A 20,801-nucleotide genomic window follows, 5' to 3' on the forward strand; every position below is an offset into this window, starting at 1 on the left:
AATTTCGTCACAAAGACACATTGTCATCAAAGACATCACCTCCACGTGCGCTAGCCCCTTGCATAAGCCACACATAACATTTCCGTCACCTACGACGCGTCCCATCATCATCAAATGCTTGCGTCACATCAGCTCTCGCTATCGCTCACTATCGCAATCAGACATCATCAGCATGGTTTATCGCTGTCGCGGGGAATGTGGGGAAACGGCTTCGGTCAGCCTTGTGGAAACCCGACCAAAGAGGAAGTGCCGATGCACGAGTCAAGTTGAGACGCCTAACAGTTGATATGATTTCTCATCAGACTACTTCATCATTTCCCTCACATCTTCGCCACAAAACTTAAGAGCTCACAACGTTGAGCACACCGCCATCCACCGTCAGAATCTGGCCGTTGACATAGGAGTTCTTGGTGAGGAAGATGACGGCCTGTGCCATCTCCGCGTCGCTTCCCGCCCGACCGTGTGGGACGTGGCCCTTCTCCTGGATCTTCTCATCCGGCAGATCACTCTTCTGGTTCTCGTCGCTCTCCTTTGCTGTCATCTCCGACGGGAAGTAGCCAGGGGCAATGCTGTTCACGCGGATGCGAAGCTGCTGGAACTCGGCCGACATGAGTTTGCTCAGATGGACGGTGCCGCCCTAGGATATACAGTCAGTAGAGATCCCCCACACATCAACACGGGTATCTCACCTTGGCAGCATTGTAGCTGAAGTGCCCTTGCGCGTCCTTCATGATTCCCGACATGGACGAGATGACAATAACAGAGGCGGAAAGGTGGCCATGGCTCTCAGTCCCAGCTTGGAGAAGCGGCAGGAGAACGACGGTGGTGAAGTAAACGGCGGTAACATCGGTGTTGTAAGTCTCGGCCCAGCCCTCGAATGTCTCGTTGTCGAAGAGCTTCTTCTTCATGTCGGTCGCGTTGTCTGCATCGGGAATACCCTTCTCGCCTGAGATACCGGCGGCGGCGATGAGAAGGTTGATGTACTTCTCTTTCGATGCTAGCTCCTGATACATTTTCTCCAAGTCGTCTTTCTTGGTTACGTCACATGGCGAGAGAGGGATGATTTGACCACCTTGGTCGGGGCTGTGTGACTTCGCTGCGGTCTCGAGGGCTAATATGGTCAGTCTCTCCATCTGTCTAATTCGAGGGGCTGTAGCTGTGCTTGCCTTCTTGTCGACGACCAGTAATGTAGACCTATCTGATGTTAGGATTATTCATTCGCGAGAAGGAGGAACGTACTTTTGCGCCGTTCGCAGCAAGGGCCTGGGCAGCCATGAGGCCAATACCAGAGCCGCCTCCAGTCACTACGCATACATAGTCCTTGACTGAGAAGAGCTTCGCGACGTGAAGGTCGGAAGTGTTTGCTTTGGGAGGCATGGTGAATCGAAGCTGTTTGTTTTGGATGGTACTGGGATGTGGAACTTTTTTCGATTCGAGATATCCTGAGTGATTCTGGCAACTGAATCGTTCACAGAAAAGGTGTAGGACGTTCGTGCAAAAAGCGTAGAAGTTCTGTTAGTATAATTTGCTATGACGTACAGCTGTAAACAGCCCACCTGGCCCGATTAGGCTTAGCCTCAACGCGCTCATGCCACAGCCTCTCTTGCCTCATGCGGTCTCGCGCAAACTTGCCGTTCAGCCCGTTCAGCCTCGACCTCCAACGTCCAGGCAGTCGCTTCCATGACCGCGCCACTATTTGTTCGACGTGCCTCTTCCGCGCATCATCGCATTGCTTTCACTCTTTCTCGACACTCCATCATAATTTCAACTCACCCACGGTTGTCTAACAATGCCTACCCACGGCGCGTAGCGCATACACAGCAATCTCCAAAACTTGGAGACTATCACTTCCTTCATCTTTTCAATACATCTCCACGCGTCTAGAAACCGCGGTTATAGTTCGCCCACGCAACCGAGCTTGGGAATATCACCCTCAACCGCCCGCCGCAATGTCTGACCCACGATACGAGCTCATGGTTCCACCAGGAATGAGTGACCAGCTATGGCCCGAGCGCCTGGACACACCCGGACTCATCCCACATCACCTCAAACGCTCTGCGACAGGTCAGTTCCCCATCTTAGAGGTTATCCAGCGTCTACTATATCGACTCCGGCCAAGCGGCATCGGTGATCTTGAAAAGCTCCTCGCACTCATCGGTCTCTACCAAGCTGTTCGTCCCGCATACAAGCATCTGAAGGATTTCTTTACATGGGCCTTGACTGTTCAAGTCACCATCCCAGAGACTGATCCAGTCGCTAGAGAGGTTCTGGCATGGATGGGCTCGGAGGTGATACTCAACAGCCACACGAGGAGTGCCATGCTGGTCACAGGAGGCACACAGGATCCCAATGACGAGTTTCATCGCCGCATGATGGCGGCGCATAACCCGAGACTTGCATCCGAGAAACCGGACGATGAGGTTCTTTGTCTCCCGCCAATCGGTACACGACTATTTTGGGTCGGATTTCGACCGTATCTATTTTCACGTCGAGGAGGCCCTGGCTATCGGACCAACAGTGGTATGACCGGTAATCTGCTTGACGATAGTGGCCAGCTTCAAAACTCCCTCACTATCATGACGCTCGGATGGAGCCTCAAACCACTGAAGCAGTTCACCAGTCTCTGTCGCGAGTTCCGACTGAACAACCTCACGGGTACTACGACTGTGTACTTCGCGGGCGATCGTACGGATCCATACGGTAATGGTTGGCAGTCGGTTTCCAAAGCCATTCGAAAGCTCGACACTATAGACATGGACGAGACTACCAAATTTGATATTGTCAGAGACGCAGAATACTACTACAGCGAGGAGTCGCGGTCATTCTTTGCCGACTGTGGTATCCCATATCGGCGCGGATATCTCTTCCATGGCCCCCCGGGTACCGGCAAGAGCTCATTCAGCGCTGCATTAGCGGGCCATCTTGGCTGCGACATCTACCACATCAACCTTTCCACCGGTAGCATCAATGATGGAACACTTCACCGCTTGTTTCTAGGCCTTCCACGCAAGTGCGTAGTGGTTTTGGAAGACATCGACTCTGCTGGTATCGGTCGCGAACGAACACCGCCGGCTGCCCCAACAGGAGCACATGCGCAAGGGGATGATAACCTGGGTGACGTCGCTAGCATCCCAGGTGGCATCGGTCCGCTACCAAAACTTCGGGCTCGTGATTATCCAGGTGTGGGCCGTAGATCGAACACAGTTACACTAAGCGGCCTGCTGAACGCCATCGACGGAAACGCCTCTCAGGAAGGCAGACTGCTGATCATGACCTCGAACGCTCCCGATACGCTTGATGCGGCTTTGACGCGTCCCGGCCGCATCGACAAGAAAGTCTATTTTGGCAACATGGACCCTAGTGCAGGCAAGAGCATCTTCAAGCGCTTGATTGGTCGATCAGCTCTCGCTCATGATGCCGAGTTTACCATGGCGCAGATCGAGGAGTGGGCATCTGAGTTCGCTGAGAAGATGCCCACGAATACATGTAAGTGGTCATGGCATTTCAGATCCAAATTTCGTACTAATATGATATAGTTTCTCCAGCACAAGTCCAAAACTACCTCCAAGGCTGCCGCGGGGACCCTCTCAAAGCTCTCAACGACGTTGAAGCCTGGATCGCCGAGACTAAGCCTGAAGCGGGGAAGTCGAACGGCACTGAGCACGGCACTCAGCACGGCACTCAGAGCGGTACCCAGAACGGTACCCAGAACGATACTCACAACAATACTTTCACCGGAGTGGTCCCAGTCGGTCCCTTCAAACTTGCGCCAGATGGTAGTGAGTTAGAAGCTCTGCTCCTAGCCGGGAGCACGAACTGAAACAGCATCGGAGAAACTGCGTTGATATTCCCAGAGTACTGACATTACACTAACAGCTGCGTCCACCCCGGTTCCTCCAACCTATACAATATCAGTTCCGTCCGTCCGGGTTCCTCCTGGGTTCTATCAGTGGAAGAATCCAGAAAAGGTAGAGAAATGGTATCAAGATCATCCACACGCATCGGCGTGGATCATGGCACCACCTTTTAGGGGATCAGACTCTGAGGATGGCGATCTCTCTCATTTGTGTTAGGGGGGCATTTGAGTAGATAACTGTCACAGCCGGTAGACCGGAATGAAGACGTTGGGTTTTCGTTGTTATGGATGCGAAGAAGTAGAGACTGGAAGTTGGGGGTATAGATGGGGTTGGAAGTTGTGCGCGCACTTCTTCTATCGAAGCACAAACGTTCACGTATTTGGTAGTGGACGAAATGACGTCCGGATAGCCGGCAATGTCTAAGCTTTTTCATGTCGCTGCTTCTCGTGTTATAGACTTAGTGAAGCTCAGTGCACTTCATTCTCCGACCAGGCTCTCCGTACAAATACCCTCTTCATCCCACTTATATCCTTGTCTGATCAACCATCATACCAGCCACCATCCTCATTTCACCACCACCCCGCCCTAAGCCTCATCCGCACCTCTTCCATCATAGATATTAACGACGCATACCGCACGATCATGCTAGTCAACCATCCAGATAAGACACAGTACCTTCCTTCGCCCTTATACTTGTGGATTGCCCCATTGGCACTAATCATGCTGTATGGGAAATGATACCCGGTCCTCCAAAGAAAGTGGATCAGGATGCTGAGCTAACAGCTCGTAATGCTCTGATCAAAACGTCCCAAAGTCCAACTCCAAGTGAGCTTCGGCGTCTTCGCAGATTGCAAGAAGATGGGTGCGAATTTCATGACAACCGGCTCGCAGATCGGCTTGCATACCGGCCCGCACGCCGTAACTCTGAGCATAAACGACGTTGCTGATCCCGCTCAACTTCTGATAGAGCACATGGAATGAAAGTCCTTCGAAGGGATGTTGGTCATGTTTCTCGATGCGACTCAGCAATTTTGTCTCCCACAAGCCTCGCTGTAAGAACCCCAACATCATTGCCGAACATGCATCATTGCATCCCACTTTGCTTTCGTATAGATCTTGGATGAGCTTGTGGGTGCCGGCCAGTAACTCTTGGATAGCTTTACACCTCATGCTGTCAAGCTGACTCACTCCTATAAGAGTTAGCGAATCCTCATAGACTAGGTGGTTCACTCACCTTTTTCACCGCGTGGAAAGGGTAGATCCAAGAACTGTATCGGATGACACGCCTGCCTCATTGCCAGAGATGCCATGCTCTCAAATATATTCCAGTTTTTCAGCTTCACACCCAAGAACATCCACAGCATTGACTCTTCGCCGTAATGTTTGGGCACCGGAAGCTCATAGAGTTGATCTTTCCACTCTTTCGTAAACAGCCTCAACGCATCCTCCATTTGGTAGTAATCCGCAACCAGAAACAGCGCAACAAACAATCGCACACTGATTTCCTTCGGTATAGCCGCGAACTGGAGGTGCGCAATATTGAGCATAATGGCAAGGGCATCCGGGTTCCACTGCTGCGCGCGTACGTGATAAAGACCGTCCTCGCTATTCGGAACAGTCTCGTCGTAGTTCCGTTTGAACATCTTTTCGAAGTAAGGCGAAACGATGCGCAATTGTCGTGATGACACGAGGTAGTGAACTTCGGTAGGTTTCTGCTCCGGTCGCGCAGTCTCGTTCTCGATGACTGCTTTGGCGGCCTCTGCTTGAGCGATCCAATCTCCCACGGATTCGCTCTCGTTGCTCCACTTCGACTGCGCGGTATTTCGGTATTTGAGCTTGATCAGCATGTCGCCGTTTGGGTCGATCGTTACGAGCTTTGGTTTTTCGCCCATTGTGACTGAGGCGTGCGCTGGGTAAATTCGACGTAACGATGTTGGTCTGGCGGATTGAGAGAGTCGAGTCAGCGTGTGAGTGTAGCGTATTGGGCAGGTGGTGAAAGACTGCGCGTTTGCTCGCCAAGCCCGCTAGTTGGATCGCGCTGATGAAGACAAGAGGGAAGGATTAATAGAGCAGTCGGGCTCACCTAAGATAGATAAGTGGGCACAGAAAACCGCATAGTAGTAGGTAGCTTCATGTCTCTCTGCGTAGTCGCAGTACGAGTGAATTGAGTGGATGGCAACCATATGTAGCTAAGTTTGAAGAAGTGTAAAAGTAGACGGCGTCAGTATACGTATTGCGTGATGACAGGTTTGCATCTTGATCATGAGATGCAGTTTACTTAGTGTGATACCACCTTTTGATTCGAAGGTTATGCTGTCATTTGACAATCTGATCTAACTGTGAGAGGCGGTGTCGAAAGATCCTAGCAGTTTTGCACCTTTCCTTCTTCGGCTACCCTCCCTTCGCTCGCTGATACACGCCAACCAAGAAAAAAACTGAACAGGCCTGCAGCCTACATCAACTTAGAACCCTACAAGATAGGTGACTTGGCGATGATGTAGGCTCTAGACCTGTTCAGTTTTTTTCTTTTATGAGGTGGATACATGGTCATCCATCGCCACCCTGCCTCCATATCGAAGCTTCAGGTATTTCCTCTAAACCCTCATTTCGAGGAACTAACCACCTTGGACGGAGTGAGATCAAGTTTGAAGTTCAGATCCTCGTCGGCCTTCTTAATAATCTGATCGAAGAGACCCCTGAAGTCGCATTCCTTGCATGCTCCTACGGGCATCCATGCCTGATCTAGGATTATTCTGCCAACCATAACAGAAGGTTGTTTCCGGGTCACCATAGCTCGTACAGCATCACATGCTTCCTGGAGACTTGTGCCGTAATAAGGCGGGGAGATGGTGTCTCCTAAAGCCGACGATAGTCCATCAGGTTGCTTGAGCAGTATCAAGGAGCCCAGGACGGAAGCTCGGCAAGTGAAGCTGCAGCATTCTTCACCTTTGCGAAGACGTTCGATGAAACTGTCTAACTGGTCGATGATTGAATTGATAGCTTGCTGCCGGTGCGCTTCTAACTTTTCTAGTACGCATTAGCAGGGCTAGTCATGACGGGGTCACCCCGTTCAAGGGAAAAACCGAACACCCTAGAGCCTACATCAAGATAAAAGCTTGCGAAGTGGGTGGTCTAACGGCGATGTAGGCTCCTGGGTGTTCCGTTTTTCCCTTGTATGAGGTGGGGTGGTGTGCAATCTCACCTGGGATATTGCCCAATGGTAATCCTAGATCTTGTAGTGGCCCCTTGCTGTGCTTCTTTGCTATGTCTATCGCTCCCCCCAAGACCTCATTTGATTGGGACACGTATGACAAGAACATCCGCTTAACAACGTCGCTACCAAGGATTCTGTGACGTGCTATTGAGTAACTGTCGTTGCCGCCCCATCGAAGAAAGCATTTCTTGAAGTGAGTATATGGCGCCTCCCGCATGTCGTAGTAATCGATTATCAAAGCCATCTCTACCGTTTCGTTGAAATAGACGTGGTCGTTCAGACCTGTGCTCCGAGCATGCGCGACAATCAGAAGTTGCTCCAGCGCCGTAGGGTTCCACTCAGTAGCCCAGATATGGTATTTCCCATCCTTGGAGTCGGCGACGCTCTCGGCAAAGTCTCTCTTGAACATGGCGTCGAAGTAAGTGGATACAAGACGGAGCTGACGTGATGACACCAAGAAGTGTACTTCCTCGGGGTGCTTGCGCTGATTGCTCGTGTCTGCAAGTTCCGTCGCAGTATTTTCGAGCGGTGCCTCGGTGGTCTCGGCGGGCGGTGCGAAACGAGTGGCTTCGTCGATCCATTCCGGTAGCTCCCAGCGGATGCCCTTGAGCTTGAGCAGTGTGTCGCCGTTGGGATCGATCGTGATGAGTTTTGTGTGTTCCGCCATCGCTGCGGGTGCGCGAAGTGAGACGAGGAATCGTTCGAGCTGTAGGAGAAAATTCGAATCAGCGGTCAATGGCGAAAGCAGATGAGCAAATTTGCGAGTGTGTGGGAAAGTGAGAGAAGACGCGTTTGCTCGCCAAGCCCGCTAGTCCGGTGTTGTGGTACAAACTCGAAGGGACGGAAGGTCCGCACTGATTGCGGTGAACATGAATTGATCATAGATAGACGTAAGGGAAGCTAATCGCGTTAGGACGAATACAATTCGAGAAACAAGTAGAACGGTGAAGCTGTGTACTAAGGAAGCTGGCTAGCCTTCAGTTGATGGATACGGTCGAACGCACGTGAGACAGAAAAGTGAGCAAAGGAAACCGCAATAGGCGCATCGCCTATCAACTGCATGTGCTGTATTACCTCACTCGGAGGTCTGTGGATAATAAGGTATATACATGAACTACGTTTACATAATTATAATTCAGGAAGCGATACCTTCAAGTTGGATTTGCTCTCTAGTAGTGAGCAGGGGCGGGGGTCGCCTTGGGCCTGACCCTAGTCTCCAAAGTGCAAGGCGTGCTGCTGGCCTTGACACCTCCGTAGCCCTGAGCAGCAGAAGGCTTGGTGGGGCGATGAGCAGCATGGGTAGGCTTAGGGTAGGCGTGAGGCCACTTGCCAGAAGGCCTGGGGCGGCCCCAGCCGAAGCCGCCTTGAGGGCGGCTGCCGTTGTGGAAGTAGTCTGGGCGGGGAGTGCCAGAGGGGCGTGTGTTGCCAGAGGGACGCATGCCGGTTCCGGTGGGGTAGGCTGCTGCTGAGCCTGTACCGGTGGGACGTTGGGGAAGAGGCGACGAAGCGGTAGCGTCAAGGGGCACGCGAGTGCTCTGAGCCTTGCTTTTGGTGCAAGATGTGGAGGTTGCGGGTTTGGGTGTCGCAACGGTAGAGGTAGCCGCCGAGCTTACGCCGGTAGGCTTCTGAGGGGCAGCCGATGATCGGGTAGCGTCAAGGGGCACGCGGGTGCTCTGGGCCTTGCTCTCGGTGCAAGTCGTGGAGGATGCAGGCTTGGATGGCTTGACGGTAGGAGGAGCTACCGGGTATTCAGCAGAGCCGGTAGGCTTGACAACGGACGAGCTGGATACGGTAGAGTAGACCGGCAAGAGGGACAGAAGAGGGACCGCGGCAGTCTCTGTGAAAGCAGGTGCAATAGCAGGGTTGAAAAGCTGGGATGCCGGGATGTAGATGGACTTGAAAGGGTTCGGCAGATCATTGTCGGGAAGGAATCCTGAGGGTATAGCTCCGAGGGCGGATGTAATAACAGAGACGATGGGGACTATGGGCACCAGGGACGCAATCGGGTTTGGAACGGGCGTGCCGTACCCAGCAGGTGCTGTAACGGAGGGAGCAGGCTTCGAGCCTCCAGCAGGGGCGTTGTAGCTGTTATCGCCGTACTGAGCAAAGGCCGTACCGGCAAGCAGGGAAAAAAAGAAAGCAGAGTGCATCATGATGCTAGCAGATGATCAAACAAAGCGAGGAACGAAATAAAGAGCGAACGACCAGCGAACCAGGTCAGTGTGTCTGTGAGAAGACGGTAAAAAGAATGTAATCGATGCGAATGATCGTGAAAGCGGTAGCAGGTCGTCGTCATGTTGGAGTTGCTCCCCTATATAACCAGGCGGGCAATGAAACAAGCCATTTCCGCTGGGGCCTGAGGCCTGGACCAAGAAGACGGCGCCAATCGAGGATCATCTCGGAAACATTTGCAGTGCACCCCAGTGCGGGGGCCGCCGCGCCTGTACAAAGGCAAGGTGAGAGCTGCGAGTGGTTGGGTTGCTGAGGCGCGGACCGTAGAATGGGTAGCGTAATTGCGGTCGTTTCGAGTTGTTTCGCCAAGATCCCGCTAGCGGTAGATCGCCGCGCAAGCACGTGACGAGGTCGGGACGGGATGGTCTAGATCACCAGCTCGTCATTGCGTCAACGCGCACCATTGTCCGATTCATCATTTAGATTTGAGGACTCCAGCGCTGAGTACTGACTAGCATACACCTAACGGCCATCTCGATCTATTGTATCACGACGCCGTCTTCCGCCGCTTGATACCGATCCACATGTCTTCCCAGAATCCTACACCACCTTTGACTACAAAATTGCCTTTGCGGCTTTCGTCGATCTCAATCTTGAACGTCCTGAAGAACTGCAACGGGGCCTTGTACAACTCCATGAGCGCGATGTCTTTCCCAAGACAGACTCTCGCACCATATCCAAAGCCCATGTTGTACTTGTTGTACTCTTTTGCTTTTTCTTCGCTTTCTAGCCACCTTCCTGGACGGAAATCACAGGCATCTGCACCATAGATCTTCTCATCGCGGTGCACGAGCCAGGGGTTGCAGGTTATTTCGGTACCGGGCGGCGCGTAGCGGCCATGCAGGTGCATCCCTGACGAACCCACAACGCGAGGGAAAATATTCGGAGCGGAGGGACAGAGACTGTATTCGTTAGTATAGGAGAGTGACTGAGAAGAAGATGAGTGACCTACCGCATGCTCTCTTTGACGCAGGCAACGTAGTATGGACAATGCTCCAATACTTCGTCATACTGCGGCATGGGGCTCAACTTGCCTTCGCGAGTGACGCGCTCTAACTCTTCCATCAACTTCGCGTATACTTGAGTATCAGACGTAATGTACGCAATCATCGCTTGGAATGCAGTACCTGTCGTATCAGCACCAGCGAGCAATACGAGAAGGATTTCAGCTTTGATGTAGTCCAAATCCAGCGGTGCACCGTCTTCCGTCCTTGCATCCAGGAAAGTCTGTAGCAGATCGACTCTGTCGACCTTACCAGCTTCGATATCTTGGATTCGCTTGGCAATGAGCTTGTCACGGAAGCGCATCAGCGTGCCAATACCGGAGTCATCCTCAGGCTTCGCGACAAGATATTTCTCGCCGAACCATGTGCCTTTCGCCCATTGTGTGAATGGCCAGAGCCGAGCCATGAGACCAAAAGGAAGTAGGCCATCGTGGAAGCCTTTGATCAAGCCGTCAATATCGGAGCCGCTCTCGATGAATCCGATGGGTGCGCCAAAGCCAATCTCCGATATGATGTCATATGCCATGTATACTGCCTATATAAAGTGTCAGTGCCCCTGATCGCCAGCATAATGATAGTGTGAAGCATACCCACGGGGCAAAGTCAAATCTACTGCCATCGCCGAAGACTTCCTCCAGCTTGTCAGTCCACTGCTGGATGCGATCATCCACTAGCCCTTCCATCTTTCTGACGTTGCTGAAACTATATGGGCCAGCAGCGATCTTGCGAAAGTGGGCATGGTGCTTGTGTTCCCGCATGTTGAACAAGCTCTCGGTCTTGCCGAAGCTGCCGGTGATGTAATGATTCGACTTGTTCGATTGACGATTGTACACTTCGGGAAGCTTGGTAGCATCGGAAACTAGCAGTAGGGTAGGCGTGACGCGAAGGACGGGGCCATATTTGCGGTGTAGGGCGAGTTCGACCTCGCATTCATCAGCTTTGATGTTGTGATAGGCGATCCATAGCCTCGTTACGCTGGCCCAGAAGGGACCAGGGAAGTGTCGTAGTGGGTGAAAGAATCGATAGTAGATGATCTGGTAGACGCATCTCACGGTAGCATATGCCACGAGTACTAGGAGGATATTAGGTATCGTGAAGTACGAGGAGAGATGCAGACTAGAGTCTTGCGTAGACATCATGCGGGAACTGCAGAATACGAGTACACTGGATCAACTAGAAAGGGACACTGCAGTGCCGACAATAGATATATCCGTTGAGTGTCATCGCTCCAAAGGATCGTCAAGTACCCTTACGGCGTAGGAAACTAACATGTCGCCCGGAGAAGCATCGCCAGCGCCTTTTGAAGAATTCACACATATGATTCGACATGAAACCATCCAGCAGTCACGCCTCTCTTCCACATGTTCTCCGATAGCGTGGCGGGGTAGCGAACGCTAGAACGATGCTGTCGCGGGGTACATACGCAGGTACGGGCAGCATTTTCCGATCTACCAGCACAACGCGGGGTCGGGAGTTGCATTCCATGCCACAAAAGCGTCATATTCGTGTCGTGGTTGATGTGCGACATGAATGAGCTGGGTGTCATGCCAAACTAGGCTGAAGACGATAATTTCGATGGCCGGTGATGGTCTTGTAAGGATGGAAGTCTCTTTTGAGAAAAGACATGTGTGCGTTGAAGCGGACTAAAAGCCGTGTCAACCCTGGAGAACGAACTTTGAGCCCTGAATGTTGTTGAGGTGACGCACGCAGCCGGAGCGGAAAGATCCATGGACGTGTCGCCAAGGGCGCTAATCCGTGCTGATCTTAGCGCGCTAGCCCCTGGCTGCCCAGCCCTGGAGGTACCCGGGCGCGTATCGCCGCGCGGTTTGAGGGCCAGAACGCGAACACCGTCACCCTCATTATCATATCCTTTCAGTTTCATCTCCCGCACGTCGAATCGCGTCGCGAGACATGCCATATGCGCGATGGACGGAACTTCTGACTCAGTTGAAAAAAATCCGAAATCTGCAACTGCAGGCAGTCGCCAATTGTCGTTCTACTCTCTTCTGCCACGCCGCGTGGACAACACCTTATTCACTGGTCGAAAGCTTCTTCGCACAAAGTCATCTCCTTAGGCCATCCCTACTGTACAGATAGTTCGAGCTCAGCCGCGTATGCAGGAACGAACTTGTCAACTGCTTAACAAAGTTCGATGCCGTCCGTTCACGAACGACCGACTGGGCGTGTTGTCGCTGCGATTGGCCTAGCTCTGTTACATGAGAAGGTAGCGCGACACATGGCAGCGAGTCGCTTCTTTCGCCGATATGGACGGGGTTATAGAGGTAGTGAAGCTTTCGACAAGTAAGCAGCTTGATCTGACGCTCCAAATCGCAACACTCGGCCGGGCATGTGACTTCTCGTAGTCGCTAGCGACGCAAGCCTCTTACACTTTAAACACATGTTGTTATATACGCCACCGTTTTACACGGATACCAGCGAAGAAATGTGTGCCTGGCCAGCCAGCACGGAGGTGAGTGGTGCTAAGAGCTATCCTTGTACTTATATTCTTTCAGATACGCTCACGAGAAAAGGTCACTTCACCACACGAGCTTATCCTGCCAGTCGATTAAATGCCGTTGTAACCGCCATTTTCCAGGGAACAAACGCTACCTGCCACCGAGATCATCACACCTTGTCCGCCCCATCTGGTCACGCTACCTCAATGAACATCTGCATGGCAGTGGGGGCGTGGAACCACTCTTACTACGCGAACACACAAGCAGCGAGGACCAGATGGGATACCGTATGATTGGAACTGGGAGAGTCTGCTGCAATATAATTTTGCGAGAAGGTCCGATGTTGTGCTACTGTGCCACATTCGTGCATGACTTCACAGCCCCGCTATCGCGGAGTACGTCATTTGCTTCGAAGTCAACTTTCTTCTCTACTCAACACGTACAGCTCCGACTATAGCTGGATTGAATCGATTCTCTTCAGCACCGGATTTATGTGCAACCGATCCTAATGCATCTCTGCGATGTCTGTCTCGCTATGCGTCCGATTCTTTATCGGGCCTCTTCTCAGAATGACACGCCCCTCGATTGGTACAAAGTTCACTATGATGGTTTTGCATCCTTGTTTAGAGCATCAAGAGCTGGTTGTTACATCTGTAGAAGACTATGGCGCAACTACCATTCCAACGTGCGCTCCACAAGACGCATGGAGGTACATCCCGCCACATTTTACATAGCTGAAACAGCTGCACAAGGCGGAGAAGACCCGCGGCACACTGCAAGGCTCAAGATTTATCGAAAGGGCCAAGAATATGACAAAGAGCCTGTGGTACTTCTCGACGTCTTCTACTACATACCCTACACCCCGAGTACGTTACCGGCTGATATTTGTGATGATGCAGTATACTAATCCAATAGACACGCTCACGAATCTGCGAAGTCACCTACCCTCCAACTCACGCTCTCCAGAAATCCTGCACTTGGTCCAGCGATGGCTCAACCAATGTCGAACGTCCCACAAAAGCTGTCAAGAAGACGCAGAAACCACGTGGTATCCAACAAGATTGCTTCAAGTGATGCCAAAAGTATCTGACTCTAGGCTACTTATTACGAAAGGCCGACGTCTGCGACATGGCTATGCGACTCTGAGTCACTGCTGGGGCTCCAAACCGATCACCAAGTTGGTCTGCGCCAATCTAGCTCAATTCCAACAACAGATCAAGTTCGAGGCACTTCCGAGGACTTTTCAAGATGCAATCTCCCTCTGCAAATTTCTTGGTTTGAAATATATCTGGATAGATTCATTGTGCATAGTACGGGATCTTACCGAACTACAACGACTTGATGCTGACTATATGCTATCAGATACAGGACGACAAAGCGGACTGGCAAGCAGAATCAGTACAGATGCATAAAGTCTACAGTCACTCTACGCTGAATTTGTCAGCGTCTGGAGCTCAAGATGCAAGCGAAGGCTTCTATTTCGAGCGTGATCCAGTATCAATTGGCCCGCATCCAATCTGCCCTCTCTCCGCCAATTCAGAAGGGCAGCCTCTATACAACGACCACACAGGCGTCAGCTGGCACATCGTACACGAAGACTTCTACGGAGAGGTACTTCAGAAGACGGCAGTCTTTCACCGAGCATGGATATTCCAAGAACGACAACTGTCTAAAAGAGTACTACATTTTGGTCAAGAGCAAGTGTTCTGGGAATGCCGGACTGACAATTATTGCGAGTCATTCCCCGAAGGTCTCCCCGCTATTCTCACAGTTTCTACTGGCACTCTACTCAAACCCATGTACGAGCAATCCAAGGCCTCTTTCTCATCACCTACCCCGGTACACAGGCGTCTTCCAGGAATATCAAGACGACCAGCTGCAGTGCAAATGCAAATGGTTTGGCAGGCTTTAGTAACCGATTACTCTATTGCCAAGCTCACCTACCCCAACGACAAACTAGTTGCGATAAGTGGAATGGCGCGAGACGTATGGAACATCTGGCACGGGAGGATCAAAGGCCATGTCAGGTACATTGCTGGGCTTTGGGATATTCATCTTCCCGAGGCGTTGTTATGAAGATCCGTCAACCCGGACGACACACGCTCGGAGAAATATCGAGCGCCGACGTGGTCCTGGGCTGCCATCCAGGGTTCGATCGCTTGGGAAGGAGACATATGGTCTGATGAATATAGGTGCGTCACTACTATCCTAGATGTGAACATAGATCACTTATGGGATGAATGGGGGGAAGTGACATCCGGGAATATCGTGGTCAAGGGCCCACTCTGTAAGCTACGATGGAAAGAAATCGATGTTGCTGTCCGCTTCCTCGGACTTGACAACGGTGAAGAGACACAATACAACGTGGCGATCTATGGAGATGCTGGGTGGCAAGATGAGACTGAAATTTGGGGTGATTACTTGTATGGACTTCTTATTGTTCGCTTCCGGAATCCTACGCCCCGACGAATATGCATGCTAGTCTTGAACCCGGTACCTGCAATTCCTAATACTTTCAGTCGGGTTGGCGTCGGTTATCCAATGTCGCGCTCGGAAGTAAACTGGTTTGACGGATGTGTCGAGCAGACGATTACGATCGTTTGACGATATGAGGTAGTCTGGCTATCAGAGTGTAGTTAGCAATCAACCATCAATTCGACATGACTGGTCTAGCCTACCATGATATGCTTTTTGGTGGCCATAGACTTCCAGACTAAGAGACGTGGCAGATACATAATGCTTTGCCAACGCTTTTGTCTTCGATCCAGCGACATTGTAGCCCCCTACCCACTTAGCTGCTTGAGATATCTGCAAGGGTCTCAACGACAACTAGAATTTGGTCCCACTCTTTTGATAAGGTTTCGTCGTCTCGGGCGGGCGGGACTGCTGCTCCAAAAGCTGTCAAAAGACGGTCGAGTTCTTGGAGTCCTTCAATCACGCCAATTTTCGGACAAGGTCCTTGCTTCAAGAATTTCTCAAATGTCTCTTGGGCTGACTGTATAACGTTGATAGTCTTCGTAAAGCTGTGGTGTGGTGATATGCATGAAGCGAATAGGTTCCTGCTACGTTGAACGAGGTACCCGAACTGCAATTTGTCGACCATGTACTCTGAATGAGTTGCAGCTAAGTGGGAGATAGAGACCGTGGTCTGAAATCGATGAGGGGGGGCTTCCTAGAGCGGTTCGTCTGGTATCGTCTCGGATGGGGAGGTAGCGTACAGAAAGGCGTGCGTGGTGATAACCAGATGCCACTCCCCTCCACTCTTATACCAGACATATTCATACGGTGATTCATACGTATAACAGTCACCTACAGTGTTGTGACTGTGTGGTGGCTGCGTGGTGTTGACTCTTCGCCATGTTAGTCACATTTGACTCTTCACCGCACAGCCCACTATGTCTTTCATCCCATCTTTTACCAGATGGAAGGAAGTTGAAGAATTTGAGAGGAGGTTAGAATGGTACTGTAGCATCATACAAGGTGGTTCGGGGGGCATGTATCGGGTGTATATCACTTGAAATAGGGCAGTGTCGGACCGCACTTTAGAACGGTATGGGGAGGTTTTGGGGGTAGATATGGTATGTATGTCACCCAAACATCGACTGGTATCGGAATCACACCAGCATAGCTCTATATGTTCTCAAAGGACGGGTTCAAGAGGTAGATACGGGATGCATGTTCTCTGAAATCGACCAGTGCGAGACGTCTACATCGACCTCTCTCACGACGGAATCAACAACCTCATCACACCCAGGATATACTTAAGTCTTCTTACAGCCTCGTTTTAATCATCTAGAAACGTATGTATCCATATCGCTGCACTGTGAACACACCTAACACCACCGCAATCTACTCGAAGCTCTACACGTTACATCATAACCTCTCGAAGATAATTCACTTCACACAAGGTATTCCTGAAGCCTGCTTACGGTTTTCTAGGAAATGAGAGCATAAGAGATACGCTAGGACAATTTCTGTATTAGTGTTCGCTACAGACTCACCTTCACTTCCGAAGTTCGACTAATGCGCAAGTAGTCTGCACCACCTCTTCCTCTCACTCGACCTTTCTTCTGTCTCTACACCACCACGAGTACCCCAATTCGAAAGCGCCATGACGGAAAACCCGCAAGAATCTCAAGCTGCACCTGTGCTCGGGTAAGTAGTTCACTCCGCACGGCTGGATCTATCGCAGTTACTAACACATTAGATAGTATCGCTACAACAGGCGAAATCGTCACCATCTTCGTCGGCCCCGAGAAGAAGCGCTACAACCTTCACAAGGACATCATCTGCCACCACTCCGAGTATTTTCGAGTCGCCTACAACGGGCGATGGAAAGAGGCGGACGAGGGTGTGACACTGGAGGACGTCGAAGTCCCGGTGTTCAACGTCTTCGTTCACTGGCTATACACACAGCAAGTACCGGAAAAGACTCTAGACTTGGGAAAAATCGCCAATGTAGACGGAAAACGTGCAAATTATAGCCATGATGACATCTTGCTCAAAGCATGCGCGTTTGGGAATCGCTTCCTTGCCACAGACTTTGAGCGTGTCTCTCATAATCACTTTGTTGATCATTCTGCACGATTTGCGTGTGGTGTAGCATACAAGGACATCATATTCGCTTACGAAAACCTACCAGATGACAGCCTACTCTTGAAGATGCTGGTCGAAGTACAGAGCCGGTTGTGGGACGCCTCTGGTGACGACGAAAAGGAGGAGCAAATGCGGATCAGCCTGCCGAAAGAATTCCTCATCCAGGTCATGATCAGGCAGGCTGAGCTCCGCGTTTGGAGCGAAAAAGACGAGTGGAAGATGAAACCAGGAGACTTCTACATGCAGGAAAAGACTGGAGAGATTGGCGAATGACGCACAGGTCCACGCTTGGACTCTGACATCTCCAATTGTATCTGAAGCGGCTACCACCTCTACAGTTCCTATGAGGAAAGGAAGCCGTGTTAGCGATAGAAAAAGAGATAAGGGTGTCAAGGAGAAGTGTTGAAGAAAGAGCGAGATGCATGTGCAAACGTAGGAGGGAAGATGACGTAATAACCGGGGCAATGTCTACCTAGTACATACAGACCCTGTAACATACTTCGAATGCAGCTCAGGACTTAGCTCAGTTGTCTGAAACATGTCCCCTTGTTTATCCTCTTCTACGTCATTGGAGTGAAGTCGCATGCTGCAGAAACGTCTATGAGATATGGACTAGCGTTACTTCCGATTCGGAAGGCGCGAGCAGGTAAAGCTGCGTCACTTCTCTCACAGAGGAACTATTCGGCTTCACCGCAAATATAGTACTGAGATACATGTTAGTGGGGTTATTTGTTCTCCAGCTCCTCTCACCACCTACATCTCTCAACAACCCAACAACGTACCACCCCAATCCAGAACGATCCTCAAAAATGACCCGCATCATGTATGTGCTTACAGGGCGCAAGAAAACTACAGACCTAGCAGCTAACGTACACCAGCGAAGCCAGCCAGGGAGAGGTCGTCGCCATCGCTATCGGGCCCTCAAAAACCATTTTCCGCATCCACGAATCCCTCCTCTGCAGCAAATCAGAGTACTTCCGCACAGCCTATAATGGTCGATGGAAAGACTCTACCGACGGAGTCGTACTAGAAGACGTGGATGTAGGCGTCTTCAAACTCTTCGTGAACTGGCTATACACATCCAAAGTGCCCGAGAACTTCGACGATCTCTCAACCATGACCGGTATGCCACAATGCGTATCAGGCGAGTCCACAACGGCCGCTTTCCTGCTCCTCAAAGCATGCGTCTTCGGCGACCGGTTCCTCGCATACGATTTCTATGAGCGAGCGCACAATACGTTTGTTGACTGGAATGTCCTCAATCCCGGTTGGCCTTGGGTTGACCTGGGAGATGGTCGATTACGCGTTCGAGAATCTAGCGGATGATACGCCTTTGCTAGCCATGATGGTCAACCTGCAGTGTGTGTATTGGAAGCGGGGTTGGGAAGAGGAGAAAGAGCTGTTTGCGAGCCTACGCAAGGACTTCTTGTTTAGGGCTATGCTGAGATCCATACATTTCAGAGAGAATCCTATGAAGATTGGGGATATGAAGGAATGCGAGTATCATGTTCACCCGACGGAGGCAGAACGGGAGTGGTGTCAGAATCAAGAGAGGGAGAGATTTCCGGAAGACTGAACAAGGAAAAAAAGCTCCATTCGATACTAGGGTATAAGATGAAGAAGCCAAAATACCACAAACCCACCCACCCATCCAGCCCAACCCCATACTAACGCCACCCTCCTATCGTCCAAGAGTCACCAGTACCAGTAACCGTATTCCGTACTGCCCTATTAATCCGAATATCGTGACACAGCCCACCCGCCAATCCTAACCCCATCAACGCCAATGTTGGTATCTCGGTTATCATAACTTTGTACTCGTGCACGTGCTTCAGTGGGACTGACTCAGGTCTGAGCGTTCGGTGTCGGTTTATCCTCATGTTCCTCAACGATCGGGCTCGCTGGCGCCTCATCCTCGTCGCTTGCTTCCCTCGCGTCTTTCCACTCTGAGCTCTTCCGGCTGATGCGGGCGGGACCCATGGGGTTTTCGCGGGGGCTGGCGAGCGGGCTGGTGGGCGTGGCGCGCATGCTGCTGATACTATCAGTGCGGCCGTGGCCAAGGAGTCCGCTGCGCACGCTGAGTCCATCGGCTTGCTTGGTCGCGTAGTAGCTGTTGCGTTCGCTGGGCAGGACTGGGGCTGTGACGCCAGACGCTGAGTAGACACTCGCGCGCTCGGCGTTTACGAAGGCGCTGACGTTGCTTGGCCTGCCGGAGGGCGAGTATATGGCGTCGGGGTTCGCTGATAGTACGCTGAGGGGCAGCGATTCGCGACTGCCGCCGTAATGCGACGACGGGGCTAGTGCGCGCATCGAGGCATTGGTATCTACGGAGTTGCGACGGCGGCGCTTCGAGGAGGAGGCGAGTGTGAGGATGGACGCGTTATCGGTGAGGATGTTGTTCGCGGTGGCGCCCTGATATGAGTTGGGCTGCTGCTGCTGCGGCTGCTGGGGCGCCAGATGCGGCGGTATGGCTGACGGCGGCGGGGAGGTGGGGAACTGGTGCGAGAAGTGCACAGGCGTGGTGCTTGTGGTTGTCGCATTGTTCTGGGGTTGCGCTTGGCCGAGGTTGAGGATATTCGAGGGCGCGGTCGATTGTATGGTGGTCAGGGTGGTGGTGAGAGAGTGCTCTGAGCCGTGCGGGGACGAGAAAGTGCTGCCGCCGTTGACAAAGTTGCTGCCGCCTGTCTCCGCCTTTGACCTTGACGAGTGTACTGTCTCTGGGACTGTGGCTACCGTGGGGGCGGTGGACTTGTTGCTCTTGTCTATCGCCTGTCGCTGTCCGGCCGCGGGCTCCTCTATGGACGTATAGCTGTCGTGCGATCGTAATGTGGCCGGGGTCGTGACGGACGAGTTGTCGGCGGGCGGTATGTTGGTGTTGATGTAGCCAGACTCAGGATAGGGGTTGTTCTTTGGAGCGCCTTTCTTGACGGTGTTGCCCTTCTTGCCTGGGGCGTCGGAGGATGAGGGCTTGAGATTGGCCAGGCGCTTCATCCAACCCGCAAAGGGTCGCTTGCGCGCATGTCGGTCTTTGTATCGCGTTAGCATGGTGAGCATTATTTGGTGAGGAGAGAGTGGGCGTGGCGTAGGGAGGATATAATTTGGGTAGTTGTCTGAGACAATGGCTGTGCAAGACTAGTTCACCGTACCATGGGGTCTCGATGCAGCTTCGGCCGTAGCCATTATGCCGGCTGCCAAATATAGAGTGCCGGTGGTGAGTGAAGGAGGTCGTTGGGCTACTTAGGCGCGGGATGCCACGTTTAGTCTGACGATCCCACGTCGAATCTACTGGAGTAATGGGGACGCGGCTGTCGGTAGCGCGGTGTGCGTCGTGAAAGCCAGCGCAGGCGGTCGGGCGCAATTATCGAATGGCGAGACAGCAAGTCGTATCGCTGCTATCAGTAATCCGAGGCGATTGAGGCAGTCTGAGTTACGCGGTTGGGGC

The 20,801-nt window shown here is 51.9% G+C and overlaps 9 protein-coding genes across 9 annotated transcripts; 3 read left to right on the forward strand and 6 right to left on the reverse strand.

Moving 5' to 3' along the window:
• Nucleotides 1-340: 340 nt before the first annotated feature.
• Nucleotides 341-1,377, reverse strand: J4E83_006450 (uncharacterized protein; the record flags this gene model as incomplete). Its single annotated transcript, XM_049333362.1, has 4 exons — nucleotides 341-637; nucleotides 690-1,111; nucleotides 1,167-1,194; nucleotides 1,240-1,377. 4 exons carry the CDS (start codon nucleotides 1,375-1,377, stop codon nucleotides 341-343), a joined length of 885 nt encoding a protein of 294 aa, XP_049187538.1.
• Nucleotides 1,378-1,949: 572 nt separating this feature from the next.
• J4E83_006451 (uncharacterized protein) lies at nucleotides 1,950-3,820 on the forward strand (the record flags this gene model as incomplete). Its single annotated transcript, XM_049333363.1, has 2 exons — nucleotides 1,950-3,486; nucleotides 3,537-3,820. 2 exons carry the CDS (start codon nucleotides 1,950-1,952, stop codon nucleotides 3,818-3,820), a joined length of 1,821 nt encoding a protein of 606 aa, XP_049187539.1.
• Nucleotides 3,821-5,083: 1,263 nt separating this feature from the next.
• J4E83_006452 (uncharacterized protein) lies at nucleotides 5,084-5,749 on the reverse strand (the record flags this gene model as incomplete). Its single annotated transcript, XM_049333364.1, has 1 exon — nucleotides 5,084-5,749. One exon carries the CDS (start codon nucleotides 5,747-5,749, stop codon nucleotides 5,084-5,086), a length of 666 nt encoding a protein of 221 aa, XP_049187540.1.
• Nucleotides 5,750-6,459: 710 nt separating this feature from the next.
• J4E83_006453 (uncharacterized protein) lies at nucleotides 6,460-7,738 on the reverse strand (the record flags this gene model as incomplete). Its single annotated transcript, XM_049333365.1, has 2 exons — nucleotides 6,460-6,884; nucleotides 7,060-7,738. 2 exons carry the CDS (start codon nucleotides 7,736-7,738, stop codon nucleotides 6,460-6,462), a joined length of 1,104 nt encoding a protein of 367 aa, XP_049187541.1.
• A 502-nt stretch (nucleotides 7,739-8,240) lies between these two features.
• J4E83_006454 (uncharacterized protein) lies at nucleotides 8,241-9,224 on the reverse strand (the record flags this gene model as incomplete). The annotated part of the gene is made up of 1 exon (XM_049333366.1): nucleotides 8,241-9,224. One exon carries the CDS (start codon nucleotides 9,222-9,224, stop codon nucleotides 8,241-8,243), a length of 984 nt encoding a protein of 327 aa, XP_049187542.1.
• Nucleotides 9,225-9,790: 566 nt separating this feature from the next.
• J4E83_006455 (uncharacterized protein) lies at nucleotides 9,791-11,443 on the reverse strand (the record flags this gene model as incomplete). The annotated part of the gene is made up of 3 exons (XM_049333367.1): nucleotides 9,791-10,205; nucleotides 10,256-10,842; nucleotides 10,898-11,443. 3 exons carry the CDS (start codon nucleotides 11,441-11,443, stop codon nucleotides 9,791-9,793), a joined length of 1,548 nt encoding a protein of 515 aa, XP_049187543.1.
• Nucleotides 11,444-16,874: 5,431 nt separating this feature from the next.
• On the forward strand, nucleotides 16,875-17,632 carry J4E83_006456 (uncharacterized protein; the record flags this gene model as incomplete). The annotated part of the gene is made up of 2 exons (XM_049333368.1): nucleotides 16,875-16,918; nucleotides 16,975-17,632. The coding sequence occupies 2 exons, from the start codon at nucleotides 16,875-16,877 to the stop codon at nucleotides 17,630-17,632; spliced, it is 702 nt and encodes a 233-aa protein (XP_049187544.1).
• Nucleotides 17,633-18,168: 536 nt separating this feature from the next.
• Nucleotides 18,169-18,685, forward strand: J4E83_006457 (uncharacterized protein; the record flags this gene model as incomplete). The annotated part of the gene is made up of 2 exons (XM_049333369.1): nucleotides 18,169-18,182; nucleotides 18,238-18,685. The coding sequence occupies 2 exons, from the start codon at nucleotides 18,169-18,171 to the stop codon at nucleotides 18,683-18,685; spliced, it is 462 nt and encodes a 153-aa protein (XP_049187545.1).
• A 519-nt stretch (nucleotides 18,686-19,204) lies between these two features.
• J4E83_006458 (uncharacterized protein) lies at nucleotides 19,205-20,539 on the reverse strand (the record flags this gene model as incomplete). Its single annotated transcript, XM_049333370.1, has 2 exons — nucleotides 19,205-20,385; nucleotides 20,506-20,539. The coding sequence occupies 2 exons, from the start codon at nucleotides 20,537-20,539 to the stop codon at nucleotides 19,205-19,207; spliced, it is 1,215 nt and encodes a 404-aa protein (XP_049187546.1).
• Nucleotides 20,540-20,801: the final 262 nt, after the last annotated feature.

This window comes from Alternaria metachromatica (assembly GCF_023757995.1).
Source record: "Alternaria metachromatica strain BMP 0045 chromosome Unknown scaffold_14, whole genome shotgun sequence".
NCBI classification, from domain to species: Eukaryota; Fungi; Ascomycota; class Dothideomycetes; order Pleosporales; family Pleosporaceae; genus Alternaria; species Alternaria metachromatica.